The 18,373-nt window shown below is 38.2% G+C and overlaps 1 protein-coding gene across 2 annotated transcripts in view; it reads right to left on the bottom strand.

Moving 5' to 3' along the window:
- Positions 1-18,373, bottom strand: part of LOC126353944 (endothelin-converting enzyme homolog) — a 609,153-nt gene that overhangs the window by 134,440 nt on the left and 456,340 nt on the right. For both annotated transcript variants that reach the window (XM_050003231.1, XM_050003230.1), the window contains exon 2: positions 8,775-8,913. In XM_050003231.1, the coding sequence (XP_049859188.1) occupies positions 8,775-8,913 (139 nt within the window). The remainder of the gene's footprint in view (positions 1-8,774; positions 8,914-18,373) is intronic.

An 18,373-nucleotide genomic window follows, 5' to 3' on the forward strand; every position in this document is an offset into this window, starting at 1 on the left:
GTATCAAAATAGATAATATACATATTCCAAGTGTGTGAAAAAAGACACTGTACGTACATTCTGTTCCAATTAACAGATTGGTTATTCGTGATAATGTGTGTGTTACAGCAGCTGCATCCCTGCCAACTTTTTGTATAGTTCTTTAGATCATAAATAATATTTATGCATTCTAATGATAGTAGTTGTTTTTTTTAAATGGATCTAAGCTGCACTTCATTGTTAATATTTACCATGATATATTTCATATACCCACAGATTTTCCTAGATGGGATCTACAGACATGTAACATCTGACACTGACAGATGGAGCCATAGACAGGAGAAGAGCAGCATCTGGGAAGGTGGCACACTGAGTTGAGCAGGACCATGTGAAGCGGATGGAAGAGAAGGTATTGAGATTCTGAAGGAATGTGGATAGGGTGCCTTGGCCCTGCGTCAAGAAGATACTTTCATCATCAATGAACCTGAGCCAGAAAAGAGGTTTGGGATTTTGGAAAGATAGAAAGGTTTCCTCTAGATGACCCATAAACAGGTTGGCATAGAAGGGTGACATGCATGTTCCAATGGCTGTGCCACAGACTTGTTTTTATACCTTCCCTTTAAAGGAGAAATAGCAGTGTGTTAGGATTACATTAGTAAGGTGTATGAGGACTGAGGTAGTGGGTCTGGAGTCTGAAGGACATTGGGAGAGGTAGTGCTCAATAGTGGCAAGACCATGAACATGAAGGTATAGGTAAGTGGCATCACTAAAGGATGGGGATGCTAGAGAGTCAGTGAAGGAAAGGGTTGGTATGCTTTTATGTTGAATGCTAGATTTTGGACAATTGGGTTGAGATGTTCATCAATAAGGGGCAAAATCCTTTCAGTGGGGGCACAATAATCGGCTAATATGGGGCATCAGGATTTTTGGGTTTGTGGATTTTGGGGAGCATGTAGAAATGGGTGTACAGGTTGTCACAGGGGTGAGGGCAGAAACGGATTCAGGGGAGAGGATCTGGGAAGGGACTAAGGCCTTAAAAAACATTCCCCACTCCCAAAATTATCCCAGTCTCAATGTACAATAATCTACAACCCCCAAACCCTTCACTGAACAGTTTCCATCCCCTCTGTCCTACCAAATCATCCCAATTCACGTCCCCACACACTCTGTCAATGCATCCACTGATCTTTTCCTGTTCTCAGCTCCTCTCCTTTTCCACTCCCCCCCCCCCCCCCCCTCTTTATAGTGAGAATGCTGCTGCTGCCAGTATATTCTATTCTGTGACCTGTTAAAGGCCCTTGTCTATGTAAATCACAACATACTTATATATGACTTACAATATTATGCTGTCACACGATTTTCGGGGAACACACACAACATAACATACACTATTTGATCAAAAGTATCCTGACACCTAATACTGTACATTAATACAGAATGTGTCAACCCTCTGCTATTATACAGCATGAACTCTGCTGATGGCACTTTCAGTCAGGTGACTGAATATCTGTGCATGAATGGCGACCCATTCTGCCATAAGAGCTGAAACCAGAGAAGGTAGGGATGTTTAACACTGCGTCTTTGGAGCAAAGTCAATGCTCTAAGTCAGTCTGAAGGTGATCCACTGGGTCCAGGTCAGGACTCTGGGTAGGCAAATTCAATTTAGGATTGTCATTGGTCACAAACCATTTCGTCACATGTGCTGCTTTATGAAAGTGCACATTGTCATGCCAACACAACGAATCGTCGTCTCTGAACTGTTCCTCTTCTGTACACAATACCCAGTGCTGTAAAATGTGTTTATATGCTTTCATATTTAGCAGTTTCTTAAGAACAATACGGGGATTACATCCTATTCACAAAAAAATGCCTCATACCTTAACACCACCACCTCCTGTTGACACTGCATACAATGGCAGGTAACATTCTCCACGCATTTGCCAAACCCAAACATTTCCACTGAATTGTGGTTCACCTATGGTTGTTCATATGCATTTCCACTTCACAGTCACTTCACCAACAGCTGACTTGGGCAGCTTTAGTAGAGCTCAAATATCCCCGGTGGATTTGTTACTCAGGTGACATCCAACTATTAGTCCATGTTCAAAGTCATTGAGCTTTCCTAACAACCCATTCTGTTGTTACTGTCAATACAATACTCCCCATCTCCTTTAGTACTGGTAAGTAATCCCTCATGGCATCTAGCAGTCAATTTTGAATTACAGAGAGGTGTCTGAATACTTTTGACAGCATATCTCTCCAACATGAAACAATGAGTGTTAATAGGATGAGTCCTATATTAAGATCATTTGACTAGGAACTAATTATCTGTGATCTTCCTGGAAGTTCCATCCTAGGATGCTTACTTATTCTTGTATAATTATTGTTCATGATAAAATATCCATTCTCTTTGTAGACTATGAACTCTGTCACAAATAGAAAATCAAGTATAATTATAGAAATTGTTAACGACATCAAAAAATTTTTTTCTAGGCGATTTATTTCCACTGTACTTTGAAAAACTTACAAATCACATTTTGGAATCTGCAAGAGATTATCACTAAGGACACACATACATTATTAAGGCCTGCAAATAAAAGGGGTTGACAATGTGGAATCCTTGATATTGTGAATTTATAATTTATCTGATAGGAGCACACCACAGAAATTCTGAAACAACTGAACAAATCAACTTGTGGGATCAGAAAAGAATTACATAACAATAAAAAAACAAACATTACTTTGATAATTTCATCCTGTAATATCATATAACATTTCGGGGTAATTCACTAAGACAAAGGTAATTTTCTTAGTTCAAAAGCATATAATATATGTTACATGTCATAGGCGTTCAAAACATTCTACTGTAAGTAAGTTCATATAAATGGGTAAATTATCCAATCTCTTGATGTTAATTTATTTCTTGAGGTAATTCATCGTAAATAACACATTTCCCTTGCAAACTGAGGCTCTGTACGCAGAATTGTGCTAGGAATACAGACATACTTCATAAATATTTAAAGTCACTTACTTGGTCCAAGTAGGTACTGATTATTCAAGAATACGGATCTTCAATAATTTGCCAGCAATGATAATTGCTAAGCTACTAATAAAGTACAGCCAAACAAATTCGTGGGTGGACAACACTTCTATTTTATTGGCATGTTTCTTAGAACAACCAAATGATTTACCTATTAACAAAAATTAATAATATCATGTACTGTGAATGTTATGTATCACACGACTTCTGCACATCTTCATTGCATACTTGGTTTGGATAGGACCCCAGGTGTGTCAAAAATTAGTGGTTTCCCCTCACAAAAGCAATCAAAACAAAAGTAGTGGGAAAAAATAAAGAGTACATGTTAACTACATACCTAAATAAGTAATTTTTATTTAGTATTATTGTTTAACTCCAATAAAATTTGAATATGATTTGCATTAATTTCTCTTTCTTCTCTGTTCAGAGCAGGGTTTGCATATTAGTTTCCATCTAGTGTGATCTTGGGTCTTGAGCAGTGGTACCCATTGGGGATTTTGGTTCCATAGTGTCTCAGTCCAGGACTTCCTTAATTAATATAAATAATGACTGCAAAGCACAATTATAATGTTTTGTAGTAATAGTTTAACATAAATGCAGAGGCATCCAAAATCAGTGAATTCCATTCTTTTATTAAATTGGAGCTGTTAACTCAGATGTGCACTTCCTGTGGCATAGCAGCTGCAACAAACAAACAGTTCCTGCAACCATATCTACTTCTGACTATGTAACATGTGATGTGAAGTTGCCTAAACTCACCTAACCCAAAACTATTGTTTCCAAAAACTGACATGTTCAAGCTTATTTTATTGCAAACTGGAATGTTTGACAAACAATAATTTATGAATAATATTTTCTCACAATACTCTTGAAATTCGAAGCTTGCTGTGTATTCTTGGGAACTTCTGACAATGACATATTAAGTCCAGTCATAGAGCAGCAAGTAGCTACCAGCAGCAGCTGCATTTAGTTTGTATACACGTGTAGTCTTCTATGCAACCTTATATGAAGAGATGAACAGTAACTGATTATTTATATATACACAGTAGCATTTTTATTTGGGTATTTTGGAAGAATTTGTGTAACGTGAGCTGACTAGTATCTGATAGCCTGAAGCAGCATCAGCATCTAGCAATTGCTCGGATTCATAGTTAATTTATTACTGTATAATTGCATGCAGGTAAAGGCAAATAAAGACTGTGCCTGCTGTATACTATCCAGAAGCAGTCAGAAGTTGTGTTGTCAGCCACTGTTAACAGGCTCCATGTTCATGTCATGGGCTGTGATGGCATTGATGCACCTGCAGCATAAATTTCTTGTATTGCCTGAGATCGCTGACGCCACAGAGCCTTCTGATATGTGTGAACCTGCCCAGTTCACATTCACTTGAGGTTGAATGGTGAACAGTGACGGGGATGCAAATTCTCTGAGTGGAAAGAAAGAGTGGGCACTGACTCCTCATGTCCACAGCTGCCATCCTTGAGAAGAATCTGTCAGTACTCACATGCCAAATATGGCGTGCAGAGAGCAAGGGGGGAAGGGGCTGGAAGACCTCCTGTAGAACATTTTTAAAAGTTAGAAGCCTGATTTAGGATAACACTTTAGTGTTTCACAATATAACTATCTGAATTTGCTACTGTACTTAGTCCTCCTTTCAGAGTACTTACTTTTTAATTGTGATCATTTTTTATTTACCTTCTTACTACAATTGACAATATCAGTAAATCCATAACTACTGGTACTTGGAACACGCACAGAAGCTTCCAGGCTGTAATATTCCCCCACCCTCCAGATATCATGCTTGCCTTTACAGGAACAGTTGCCAAAGACACAAAAAGTCTAATTCCTTACCTTTGTCACAAAACAGCTAAAAAATTCTTAGCGACTAACACCGTACACAGAATGTATTTGATTGTAAAAGGGTGAATAAAACCATCAAACACAGATTATGTCAAAAAAATCATGGTATTTTTATCACCAACTTTCTCCTCTGAATGTGATAATATGTTACTGTTGACTACCTACATAGAGGGAAATGGGCATCATAATAAAATTAGAGAAATCAGAGCACGTACGGAACGATTTAAGTGTTTATTTTTCCCATCTGCTGTTGGAGAATGGAACGGCAGGGAAATAATCTGAAGATGGTTTGAAGAACCCACTGCCAGGCACTTAAGTGTCAATTGTAGAGCAATGCTGTAGATGTAGATGTAGAATTACTGAAATCAATCTCATAATTTACTCCAGCCAAAATTTAAAAGGAGACAGCCATTACTATAACAGCGACAATGTGGGGGCGTGTTATTAAGTATGGATTAATAAGTGACCTGCACATCTTGTGATATCACACGATTAGAAAAACCTACCTCCACGGAAAAATGGCAACAGCTTACAGATGAGACAAACACGTTGAACCTTGTGACATCACTTGGTTCGAACGCAGTTTGTTACTATAATTTAAGCTGATACACACAGACAAAAGATTTTCATCATAACTCAGCATAATCTATCTTACTAAGCCGTGGTGACGAAACCATTTACTATGTACTCAGGATGGAAATCATTACATTTTATAAAATATTTTAACAGTATATGATTAGTAAAATGTAAACAGTATCTTTTCTGACTTTTTTAAAACATTGAATTGTGAAATGTCTATTTCCCTAATTATTTTAGCCATTTATTGTAACTCCATAAATAAGGTGATAAAACCCATAACAATTACAGACAATCCGCAGTAGTTGGCAGCCCCGTGGGCCTTCCCCGATGGCCTAAAAATATAGCTGAGGTCTTGCCCAAAGCTGAGAGTACAGCTGAGCAAGTACTTGAAGCCTCATCCATTGCGACTTGAGTCAATCTCGCTAATAGATTGAGACAAACACAGAGGGTGAGTTAACTGATCATTGGGAAGTCGAATTTCATGCAGGTAGTCTGCATCTACTCTACACCTGCATATATGCCGCTCCTCAGGGAAATAGCTGGCAAGTAGGGATCGACAGTTAGTGTCCACTCTGTATGTTTGCTGTGGGATCCAATATAACATCTGCAGAATGCTTTGGAAGAAAATATTGAGCACAATGGTGCACCTGGCTATAAATCATGACTCATATTGACACTAATTATGTCTTCAGTCAAGGTTTAGAGGACTGAAAGTCACTAGCTGAATTCATAAATATAGTTAGGCCTACAAACGGAGTGGAATCTGAGCAGCAAGTGCTCAGAATTAGTCATGGCCCTTTGATTTTAAACATGAGGGTTATATGACTATAGTGAAAAAAAGTTTTCTCAACCTCCAATGTCAGATGGAGAAATGTAGATACTTTATGCATTAAATATCACATGATTGTTTCGACTGGGTCCTACTTCTCGTCCAGTCATTAGCATGAAGCTGCTGTGACTGACCGTTTTGCTGGTCATGATGGATAATAATTCCTTGAATGCAGAGCTTAGGTACAGGCAAAATGTGGATTGAGAAACGTGTGATGTCCAAAGAAATCTAAGAGTTATGTGCTAGCACAGAATTATTTAATAAATTCCATTTGACATTTTTGTCATCCTTTTTAATTTATAGCCCAATTATCTGAAACAACTTAGAAAACTGATGTTCTTTACATCATCAGAACTATATGCATTACATAGTAACATTACACATAGTTCCTGGAATCAACAAGCAGATAGTGATGGCACAATCATTGATAAGATTTTAATATTTATGAGGACAGCATGAAAGAGCATCTGCCATCAATGAGAAACCAGCCTAATAGTAGAAATAACATTTGCAAATTTTCTGTTTTTGCAAAATTATGCAGCACCTGAAGCTCTGGTTCTGTTTGTTCTGATCGAAATCAACTTCTGAGACACTGTTGACATTTGTGTAGAGGAGGAAAATAAAACAATGGAAAAAGTTGCTAGTAGCTTAGCAGTACAACACAGTTTTTGATGGCCACACAAGTACTGAAAATTAACCCTACTTACATCACACATCTGCTTCCGTTATTCACAAAAATGTTGAGTGCATTTGTCAGAAACTCACTATTAGCAAGTGATACAGTGAGTCATCTAAACAGGTGCAGACAGCTCAGTAGGAACAACTTTACTGGGTCTTAGCATTAAAATACTGCTCAACATGCTTTTTTTATTTATAACAATGTTCCACATAACACTCTGTTAAACGGTTTAAACATTTCAACTTACAGAGGAAGTATCCATTTGAACAGCAAAGCCAAATAAAAATGATTTTAAAATACAGATATGGAATTCTGCTACCCATAAAGGTCATTTATTTCTCAAATTCTGCACTTGTGAAAAATCAAGACAGCACAATGGAACAGAACGCACACCTAACAAGTGTAACACTTGGACAACCTATATAAATTTTTATGTACATCAGCATTGCAGAAGCACATCAAAAGCCATGTTGGTTAATCATATAACCGAGATCTTCACAACAAGCTACTGCATTCTGTTGTTTTAATCACTTCACTGAAACTTCACATTTGAACTTCGATGACGAGAATGGGAAAAATGAATGAAAATGAGTCAATATCTATTTTGGGAAATACAACTCTTGTAAGTACTCAACATTTCAATGTATATTATTTCAAGTGAGTGTTTAGCTTTTTGCCAAGTAATGCATATCTCATTTATTATTCTTGTCACTCTGCACATAATTTTACGTTAACAGTACTGTTTCTCTCTGGTAACTTGTGCATCTGTGGTTTCAGAATCATTAACCTTCAAACACTAGTTGTATGCAAATGCAGTTGTTTTACAGATAAAATACCTTGGTGGGTGGCAGAAATCATTTTTATTTAGTTTTAGCTCTTCAGCTTGAGATTCGTACCTTGTTAGAGTTCATCTACATGTGTACATACATGGTTAAAGAATTGACTTTTTAAAAAATATGTGTGTGTAATGAAGAGATAATTTTTTTGCTTGACACTGAAATTGTCTTTCAGGTCTGCAGGCAACATTTTTATAGCAGAAAAGGGGACATCTTTTTAAAAAAAGTTTAAAATAAGGAGTTGGCAGTGAGATGGACGAGTTGTTCTTGCTTGTGTGTATGAATGGTTTGTGTTTCTCTTTTGCTGACAGAGGTTGTGGCCAAAAGGTTTATGTAAGTGTCTGTGCCTGTCTGCAACTTAACATGTCTCCTTTATGGTAAGTGGCAATATCTCTTTTCCTACACTGTTGACATTCCTACGTGGAGTTTCCATTGTTTTAAAATAAGGAGAGCTTGGCAAAAATGATGAAAACATATGGAGTTAAAATGGTAGAAGCAATCATTGGAAAATATCAGTGAAAGAATTTCTATGTTATAAAGTAAACTATTTTTGAGGATATGAAGTGTAAGAATGTGAAATCTTACACTTGTCAGGTGCTACATGAAACCACAGACATAAACTAAAATAAACGTAGAAATCAACATATACAACTATACAAGCAAATATTACAAGCAGAACTTAAGTAGAAGGTAGGACAAGACATACTGGCAGGAGAAAAGCTGTGATGATGGGTTGTGAGTCATGCTTGGGTAATTCAGTTGGTAGAGCACTTGCCCACAAAAGGCAAAGGGCCCAAGTTTGAGTCTCAGTCCAGCACACAGTTTTAATCTGCCAGGATATTTCAGAGCTTAAGTAATCCAGATGAGTTTAAAACATTGCACTGAAGTTCTAATAGGTGTGGAGTATATGCAAGCAATATTTGAAGCACATACTGTTAAGACATGAGAGTGTAGTAAAGAAGCTGAGCTTACATTTAGAGAGTAGCTGCTCCGTCTGACTCCACGTGTTGCGGCTGGCAGGGATACTATTGTCACGCAGCCACGAACCACAAGAGAATTTCAGCATGTCGTCACAGGCACTCTGATCACTGCTGCCCATCGCTGACACCACCTATCAACAACAGAGGTACTTGGTTAATACTGAGTCATCAGTTTCTCTAGTGAAATAAAACTGAAGTCTTTGTGTAAGGGTCACTGCAGAAAAATATACACATACAGCATGACAATGCAAATGATTCAGTCGATATTCACAACACTAACTTCTCATGGTTTATTCTCATTAGATATCCCAACAATATTTACTGAAAAATTTGGGTTCTGGCGGTGATGTCCATATTTGTAGGTTATCCATATCTGTTATCTTAATTACATCTGGTACATTGTTAACACCTGTGAGATGCCTTAGGGAAATTATAGCTTTTGAATTGAAAGTCTTTTTTGAAATGTGTTCAAACTGTATCACTCCTCACTAGCTTTGCACAAAATTGTGACTTCTCAAATAGTTATTCATCATGGCCGATGCTTTTGAAGAATTAACTGAGACATTAAATACTGCTTTGCCCCCTCACAACCAAGCTATGACCTTCAGCGTTACCTAGACCTCAAGCTACACTACAGATCTGTATGTCACTAGACCTAAGAAGATTCTGCACTCATGTTTGTTGGCTTCATCGACTAACAACCACACTGTCGCATTTCAATCTCAACTAGACCTATGTCTATGTTACAGATAATCTATCACTATAAAGTACATTCCAGAATCTAATACATAAGCAAAAAAAAATATTGCCTGTGCTCTGTTGACTTTTTGTTTAGACACACATGGTGGCACACACCACATTGCTATTACATCACTGGACGAAGATGAAGACTGGTATCAGTATGTTCAACTGATCCCTTGTGAATTACAGTATCAGCTTTGTGATACTCATTGCAGTATAGGATGTGATGTAACAATATTACATGTTCTTGAAAACTGTGGTACTGATTACCAAATAATTACAATTTGATAATATACTTGCTTTATAAAGCACATACTGTAAATGAATTACATTACAAATCTCAGCTAAATGTATGAACATAGGTAGTGCCTCCACTGTGCTTCATTGTTTCCTTTGAAGGGTACCATAGTCTGATCAAATATCTCTCATACCCACAATGAAAATTTTGAGTGAGAATGAATTAATTTCCTTGTGGTGCATCACTTCACTTGCCAAAGGGACAACAGAGGAATCCCTAACATTAAATGTATTTTTACCCCAAAATTTCTTGTTAGGTCAACCAAATGGTTTATGGCCACTATATCTAACATATTTTAGGGCCAAAAAGACAATACAAAAACAAGAGTCCCGAATGAGATATTCATTTCGCAGCAGAGTTTGTGCTGTTTTGACACTCCTGACAGGCTAAAAGTTGCTCAGACTAAGCATAATACACACGTACACTTACTTGAATATGTTACACAACAACTCACCAAAGTACGAGTGAATAGGGCAGTAGAGGTGCTCTGCATGTAAAAGCGATTATGGCATTAATTTGTAAATTTCAATTGCTCTTCAGAAAAAAAGTGCCAACATGGAGGAAGGATGATCAGAGTTCAATGTCCCCCAGAGAACATGTTCATTATAGATACAACATATGTTTGGGATGCGGATAGAAATATGCCACCTCCTTTTTAGAGGAACTTGTCTTGAGTGATTTAAGGAAACCATGGAAACTTTAAATCTGGATAGCTGGACATAGGATTTAAACTGTCATTCCTCCAAAATGCTAGTTCAATCTACAAGTCACATCACAGTGTTTTCACAAGGTACTTTGTGTGCATCTGTCACCCCCCCCCCTTTCCTGGCTCCAATCATGAAATGTATGTGGGGAGAATGAGAAGCTCTTATAGTGGCTGAACAAGATCAGGCCTTACAGATGAACAGCTACGAAAAAGTAGCATTTAGAACCACTGAAGGTGACAGCTGTAAACTTTGTCACATACAACAGAGCATAGACCTCATAACAGAATTTCCTGCTCATGCAAAAACTGAACACCTCAAGAAAAACAGTAAGGTGTGCTTGTGTTATCACTGGTATATATGGGGAGCTCTAGGAGTATCTCAGTCTGTTCAAAAATGGTACAACAACTTCCCCTAATGAAGTCATGACAGTTGGACATAACACTAATCTCCACAATAAAAAAAAAAGGTACCGATTGGACGGTGGAGGTTAAAATGTCTGACAGCATTGAACATCAGCCAGATGAAAGATCTTGCCCTGTAACTAAAGTTTTAGTCCCGTGTGATGGGAACATAAACAATAAAGTGGGTCAAAAGAAAATAAGAAATTAAAAACTGATGTCATTTGAATAGGCAATGTAAAAATTGACGTTATCCTCATCACAATTGGTGCCCTCAGATAAATGTAATATAATTTCCTCTTTCCAGAATCCCAGGATGTAGTAAAGATAGTGCTCTCTTTTTAATAATAATAATAATAATAATAATACAGGATCAAACAATAAACACCAGATATTACAGTAAGCATGTTATTAAAGATCCCAATACCACAACAGATAAATTCAGACTTTGCAAACAACAAATAGAAACAGTAGATCACATCACAAGCAGATGTGCAATACTAGCAAATACAGAATACCCCAGAAGACATGACAATGTAGCAAAAATAATACATCAACAGCTTGCCTTACAACATAAACTTATAAAACAACACGTTCCCACATACAAGTATGCACCACAAAATGTACTGGAGAATGATGAATACAAATTATACTAAACAGAACTATTATAACAGATAAAACAACACCACATAACAAACCTGACATCATACTCACCAATAAAAAGAAGAAATTAACACAACTGATCGAAATATCCATACCCAATACAACAAATATACAGAAGAAAACAGGAGAAAAAATTGAAAAATACATCCAACTGGCTGAGGAAGTCAAGGACATGTGGCATCAGGATAAAGTTGACATTATACCAATTATACTATCAACTACAGGAGTCATACCACACAATATCCACTAGTACATCAATGCAATATAGCTACATCCAAACTTATATATACAACTATAGAAATCCGTAATTATTGATACATTTTCAATTACCCGAAAGTTCCTAAATGCAATATAACATATACCGTACAGTTAAAAGGAACTCGTGCTTGATCAAGGTCCGCGTCACTTTCCATTTTTGACCAGACGTAACGTCTGAGAAAAGAAAGAAAGAACAACAACAACAACAATACACTGTCCAGCCACATTAATATGACTACCAGTCAAAAGCCTGAATAACCATCTTTTGTAACACAAGATGTGAAAGAAGAGAGTCAATGAGGTTCCGGAAGGTACTGACAGGATGTGGAAAGATGCCGATTCCGGTGCCGTGGCCAGCTGCGCTAAGTTTCTCGGCTGATAATTGATGACGCAAACAGCCTGATCGAGGTAGTCCCACATAGGCTCACTAAGATTTAAATACAGGGAACCTGGTGAGTGGGAAAGTACAGTAAACTCAACCTTGTGCTCTTCAAACCATACACATTCACTGTGAGCTTTGTGTGACATTGTACTGTCCTGCTGGTAGATGCCGTCATGCCGAAGAAAAACAAACTTCATGTAAGGGTGGACATGGTCCCCAAGTATAGTTGCACACTTCTGTTGATCCATTATGCCTTCCAGAATGTCAAGATCATCCAGTGAATGCCACAAAAAACTTCCCCAGACCATAACACTCCCTCCTGGTTGCAAAGTATTTATTTCATATGTTTCATGCTATAAGTGCCAAGGCCATCTGTCCAATGGAGCATAAAAAGTGATTCATCTGAAATGGCCAACTGTCGCTATTAAGTGGATGTCCAGTTGCAGTACTGGTATGCAAATTACAACCTTCATTGCTGAAGAACAGCAATCAGCATGGGTGCATGAAGCAGGTGCCTGCTGTGGAGGTCCATATGCAACAAAGTTTAGTGAACAGTTGTCAAGGGGATACTGTTGGTAACACCTTGAGTCATCTGGGCTACCACTTGCTCAACAGTTGCATGTCTGTTCACCCATACACATAAATCTCTGTAGCCATTGTTCATCCCGGTGCACCACAGCTGCCTTGGTGCAAGTTCTGAATAGTGCCATTTTGCCATGCACAGTATACTTTCACCATCGTGGCAAGTGAACCCTTAACAAACTTAGCCATTTCAGTCATGCTTTCACCTTTGGTCTGAAAACCAATGATCATACACTTTTGAATATCAGCTAAATTGCCCTGTTCCCACATTACGACAAAGACTGTACAGTTTTATGTGTCCCCCTGACATTGCTAGTGCTGCCACCTGCTATCTAAGTGGTTATTGCCCATTGACATCAAACACAGGCAATGGTCACATTAATGTGATTGGACCATGTAGTAGTGGTAGCAGTAGCAGTAGTAATAGTAGTAGTAGTAGTAGTAGTAGTAGTAGTAGTAGTAGTAAGGAAAAAAAGTTGGGATTCTTCAAAGATGAAACAACCGATATGAGACATGATTTTCTGTCAACTTCCGGAGGACAATTTTTGGCGAGCTCGCATATCTTTTCAAATGTTCCATGGGTGCTAGTATGTTACATTCAGATGTAATGTGCGATATAATATAGTTTTATTCTTACACTTGTTGCGACAATAATATGTTCCTTGCTTTCTCAGTGTATACTTCCAGTAGTTCCTCATCACAATGACCTGGACATCAATCATTTTTCTGCATACCAATCACATGCATCAACCAGTTGCCTGATGCTTGCGAAGTGACACTAGACCTAGCTGATGTTGTTCACACTTTGCAATTCTTTTACAAGTCATCCTATTATTTTGGTGTCAATTATTTCAGTCTTTGATACTGGAGCTGCTCTCGCTGCTTCTGAATGACTGAGTAGTATGTAATTAATGTCTGTGGCTACTATTGTTTCATGGACTGACTGATTTGCTGTTGTACAATACTACTTCAAAGTGACTTTTCATGTAGATGCTAAATATCCGGTAGTTTTTGCCTCTTTTCAGCAATTAATTTAGGGTGATAGATGGCAAACTTCATGAAGTTTCCCATATTGTGCTCTGTATTTCTTCCAGGCCTGTTTTCGTTCAATTAATGGCATTAATAGTTAGCAATGGACAGCATATGTAGCAATGGCACTGAAATTGTCTTTTATTCTGTCTAATGCACGTTTCAAAACAGGAAATTCTGCTGATGTACGTAATAGTGATATGTTGTTTTACATTTTATGCAACACTTGTCATATTTATTCACACACTTGATTATTTTTTCCATTATATTATTATTGTTATTACTATTGTTGTTGTTGCTGTTGTTGCTTTATCTTTGAATTCACCAATTAGGTACATGTAACAGGTCAATTCTTTTTGTTGTATCTTGTTATAATTTTTCCCGTATTCCTTCCTCTTTACTCGATGTTGCCTTTTCCTTTCTTCTGTCCATCTTGTAGCATGTTCCATACTGTCTTCGGTCCACATAACAATCTCAATTCCTCTTCTTTCCTTATTGTTTCCTATTTTTCCAGTAGTCCTTCATCTTCTCCCTATTTTCCTTCCTTCCTTCTGTCCATGTTGTTCCCAATTTCTTATTTCTTCTGCATCAAAAGCTTTCTAAATTCAATATTTTATTCTTAAAATGGACTTCTGTATGTCAATTCTTTCTAGATACTTCCTTATTTCTGTAATCCACACTACTGTCGATTTCTTCTTCCAGAAATACAAGAATATTTGTTTTGTGAGTTTGTTCTTATTCATTAGGTAGAGGTGTCCATAAAAGATTAGTCTTCTTTTAGCCATTACTTCTGATACTTCCTCTGTATTTTTGTAGATATTCTCAATACATCTCATTTTCCAGCCATATGTAGTCTGTATTGCACCCACTGGTTAACAAATTATCCATCTGTCCAGCTCATAGTCCATTGTTAGGCATTCATACCCATAGATACATTCCCACTGTACCACTGTGGTATAGTGTTTTAGTTTTGTTTTCCTTGATATGCATTTATTGTTGTAAATATTCTTTGTCAACCCATATGCCTTCTTCAGCATGTTAACTCTTACATCTGCTGCAAATTTTTTTGCTCCATTCCACTGTATAGTTTCTCCAAGATATTTGAACTTACGTAATCACTTTATTTTACCTATTTGTATCTCTATGCATTTTGGTGCATTTTTTATGTTTATCGCGATTTTTTTTCAGCGGAAATTCTGAGACCAGTTCTATTTACTATTTTTTCCAGAAGATTTATTTGAATTACTGTGTCTCTCAGATTTCCTGAAAGTATAGCAATATCATCTGCAAAAGCCAGGCAGCTTATCTTAATTCCATTTTTCTTCCTAGAAATATGAGTTCAATTTATGATTCTTTAGCTCCAAATTGCGGATCCTTACAATTTTTTTCTAGAACTCAGCTAACAGTAAAGGTGATTTTTATTTTGGTGGCTGATACATATGTCCCATAAATTTAGCTTTAGTATTTGTAAGAGTTTCAGTAATTATGTTTGCCAATTTTGATTTAACACCGAATTCTATAATGATTTTATCTGTTGTTTCTCTGTCTACCGAAACAAATGCCCTTAAAAAAAAAAAAAAAAATCAATAAATGATGCGGTAATATGTTTGCTGGTTAACTATCTGTGGCGAATTATTGATTTTAAGTTAAAAATCTGTTCCGTGCAGCATCTTCTATTTCGAAAACCTCCCTGATATTCTACTAATTGTTTGCCTAAATTTTCTACAACTCTATCCAGGATAACTTTTGATAATAGTCTGTATACCACTAGCAAAAGCAACATTCCTCTGTAACTGTTGACATTTTTTGTCTCCCGCTTTACGTAGGGAGAGGATTAACGCTATTTTCCACTCTTCTCGAACCTTTTCAGTTTTCCATATGTTCTCAAAGTGCAGGTGTAGATAGATCATTTATAACCTTTGGATCTGACCATTTCAATAATTCAATTATTTCAGATATTATTATTCGCGCTGAGATTCTGCTGTTAGAACGACGCAACATTCGTCTATGGAGGTTAACCGATAGAAGTAACACAGGGAAATTTGGGCCGATTAAGATGCGATATGAGCACGGTAGCGCTCGCAGACACTTCCGAGGTCTCCGATCTGGAATGCAGCGGGAGCCGTTGAGACGGAAGCCGGCGGCTAACGAGCGCCAATTGACACACATTGCAGCGAATCTGACGGCTGTGGCGGCCGTCGGGGCTTTTCACTGACAGTGCTACCGGACTCGCTCATATAGATGAGTGATGAACTGAAGCCACCAACTCAATACCTTATTCTCATTTCTGTTAAAACGCTTTTTTCACGGTACCGGAGTACAAGGTTTTGTACTTTCGACAAGTTTCAGTTTGAAGATTCCTGTCTGAAAATCAGTTTCTACACAGATAATGTGGTGCGCAACAGATTTACATGACGGTAAATGACAATGTGTACTTGCAACATCAGCATTTTGACATTGCAAGGTGCAAGTCTTCAAAATGCGAATCTGCTACCCAGATAACACCACACGCATCCGTCTGAGCAAGACAACCGAGTGGACTGATCGTAATATAACGGCTGAAAATTCGTTTACTAAAGAGCTTCCGAAGAACAAACTTACTTTCGTTGTATTCTGTTCGTAAAAATAAAATCGAACTTTCTTCCGAGTTCGTCAATTGGTTCAACGTGAAGCAAATCGTAGCTTATTTGGATTTCAGAAGGATTTGACAATCGTCTCGTATGTTTCAAAAAGGCAAAAACGTGGCACTTCTTCATATATGCACTTCGATAATAAAATAGATGACAGCATGGGAGAGAGAAGGAAGCTTAAAATTATCACAGTGTACAATTTCACAAAAACATGAGTCGATGCACTGGGTGCAATGTGCGCCATGTATGCTACATCAAGAAAACACCCCACAAAAAGACCTGTACAACATTTTTCCATATTCTGAATGTTTCTGGAATTTATGATCAAAAATATTTACCAGAAATAATGAGACCAATAATACGGTCAGCAACTATCCATACGAGAACCAGGAGTTTAGTTAATACAACCAGCTATACACAAGATACCAGCAATGAGATCCCTACCTACATCCATCTCACAGAAAGTGGCCAAGATGACATCAGAAGACGAAAACCAACGACCTTCGGCTGGAAGGCCAGGGGTTGCAAACAGAAATGTGGACGATGAAAGGAACAAGAAGAGAAGATGTACAAAATTCCCAAGACGTACAGACGTAAAAACCAAAAATTTCGACGCGAAGTGCATAAAAATTATGTCTGAGTCATATGGTTACAATATATAATGATTGCTTCGCTTCTGTCTGTAGCTCTTAAAGTTTTCTAATAAGGTACTTTTGATTGAAAAGGAGATCGAATATTTTATTACAATACCAGTCCACATATTTATGTTAACAATCATTGTGCTTCTAGCTCGATTTTTCAGCCTTTTTTGTGCGAGAGACGCAACGCTTCGACGTGGCACCGATCCTCCATTACGTGATTTCGCTTCAAACGCATTGAAGAGACAAAGAAACTGGTACACCAGCCTAATATCGTGTAAGACTCCCGTGAGCACGCAGAAGTGTCATGGACTCGATTAGTGTCTGAAGTAGTTGACACCAAGAATCCTGCAGGGCTGTGCATACGTCAGTACGAGTACGAGGAGGTGGAGATCTCTTCTGAACATAACGTTTCAAGGCGTCAAAGATATGCTCAATAATATTCATGTCTGGGGTGTTTGGTGACCAGCGGAAGAGGGTTCCTGGCACCATTCTGTAGCAATTCTGGACGTGTGGGGGTGCCGCATTGTCCCGCTAGAATTGCTCAAGTCCGTTGCAAAGCACAGTGGATATGAATGAATGCAAGTGAGCGGACAGGATACTTACGTACATGTCATCTGTCAGAGTCGTATCCAGACGTATCAGAGGTCCCATATCACTCCAACTGCACACGCCCCGTATCATTACAGGGCCTCCACCAGCTTGAACAGCAGGGTCCATGGATTCATGAGGTTATCTCCATACCCGTACACGTTCATCTCGATACAATGTGCACCGAGACTCCGTCTACCAGGCAGCATGTTTCCTGACATCAACAGTCCAATGTCGATGTTGAAGGGCCCAGGCGAGGCGTAAAGCTTTGTGTCGTGCAATTATCAAGTATACCCGAGTGGGCCTTCGTCTCCGAAATCCCATATCGATGATGTTTCGTTGAATGTTTCGCACGCTGACAGTTGCTGATGGCCCAGCATTGAGGGCGCTGATAACCTCGTTGTTGAGCGCCCTAAAACACTGATCACTCACTCACTCACCCAGCATTGAAATCTGCAGCAATTTGCGGAAGGGTTGCACTTCTGTCACGTTGAACGATTCTCTTCAGTCGTCGGTCGTCCCGTTCTTGCAGGATCTTTTTCGGCCGCAGCGATGTCGGAGATTTGATGTTTTACTAGGTTCCTGATATTCACGGTACACTCGTGAAATTGTCGTACGGGAAAATCCCAACTTGATCGCTACCTCGGAGGTGCTATGTCCCATCGATCTTGTGC

This window comes from Schistocerca gregaria, chromosome 3 (assembly GCF_023897955.1).
Source record: "Schistocerca gregaria isolate iqSchGreg1 chromosome 3, iqSchGreg1.2, whole genome shotgun sequence".
NCBI classification, from domain to species: domain Eukaryota; kingdom Metazoa; phylum Arthropoda; class Insecta; order Orthoptera; family Acrididae; genus Schistocerca; species Schistocerca gregaria.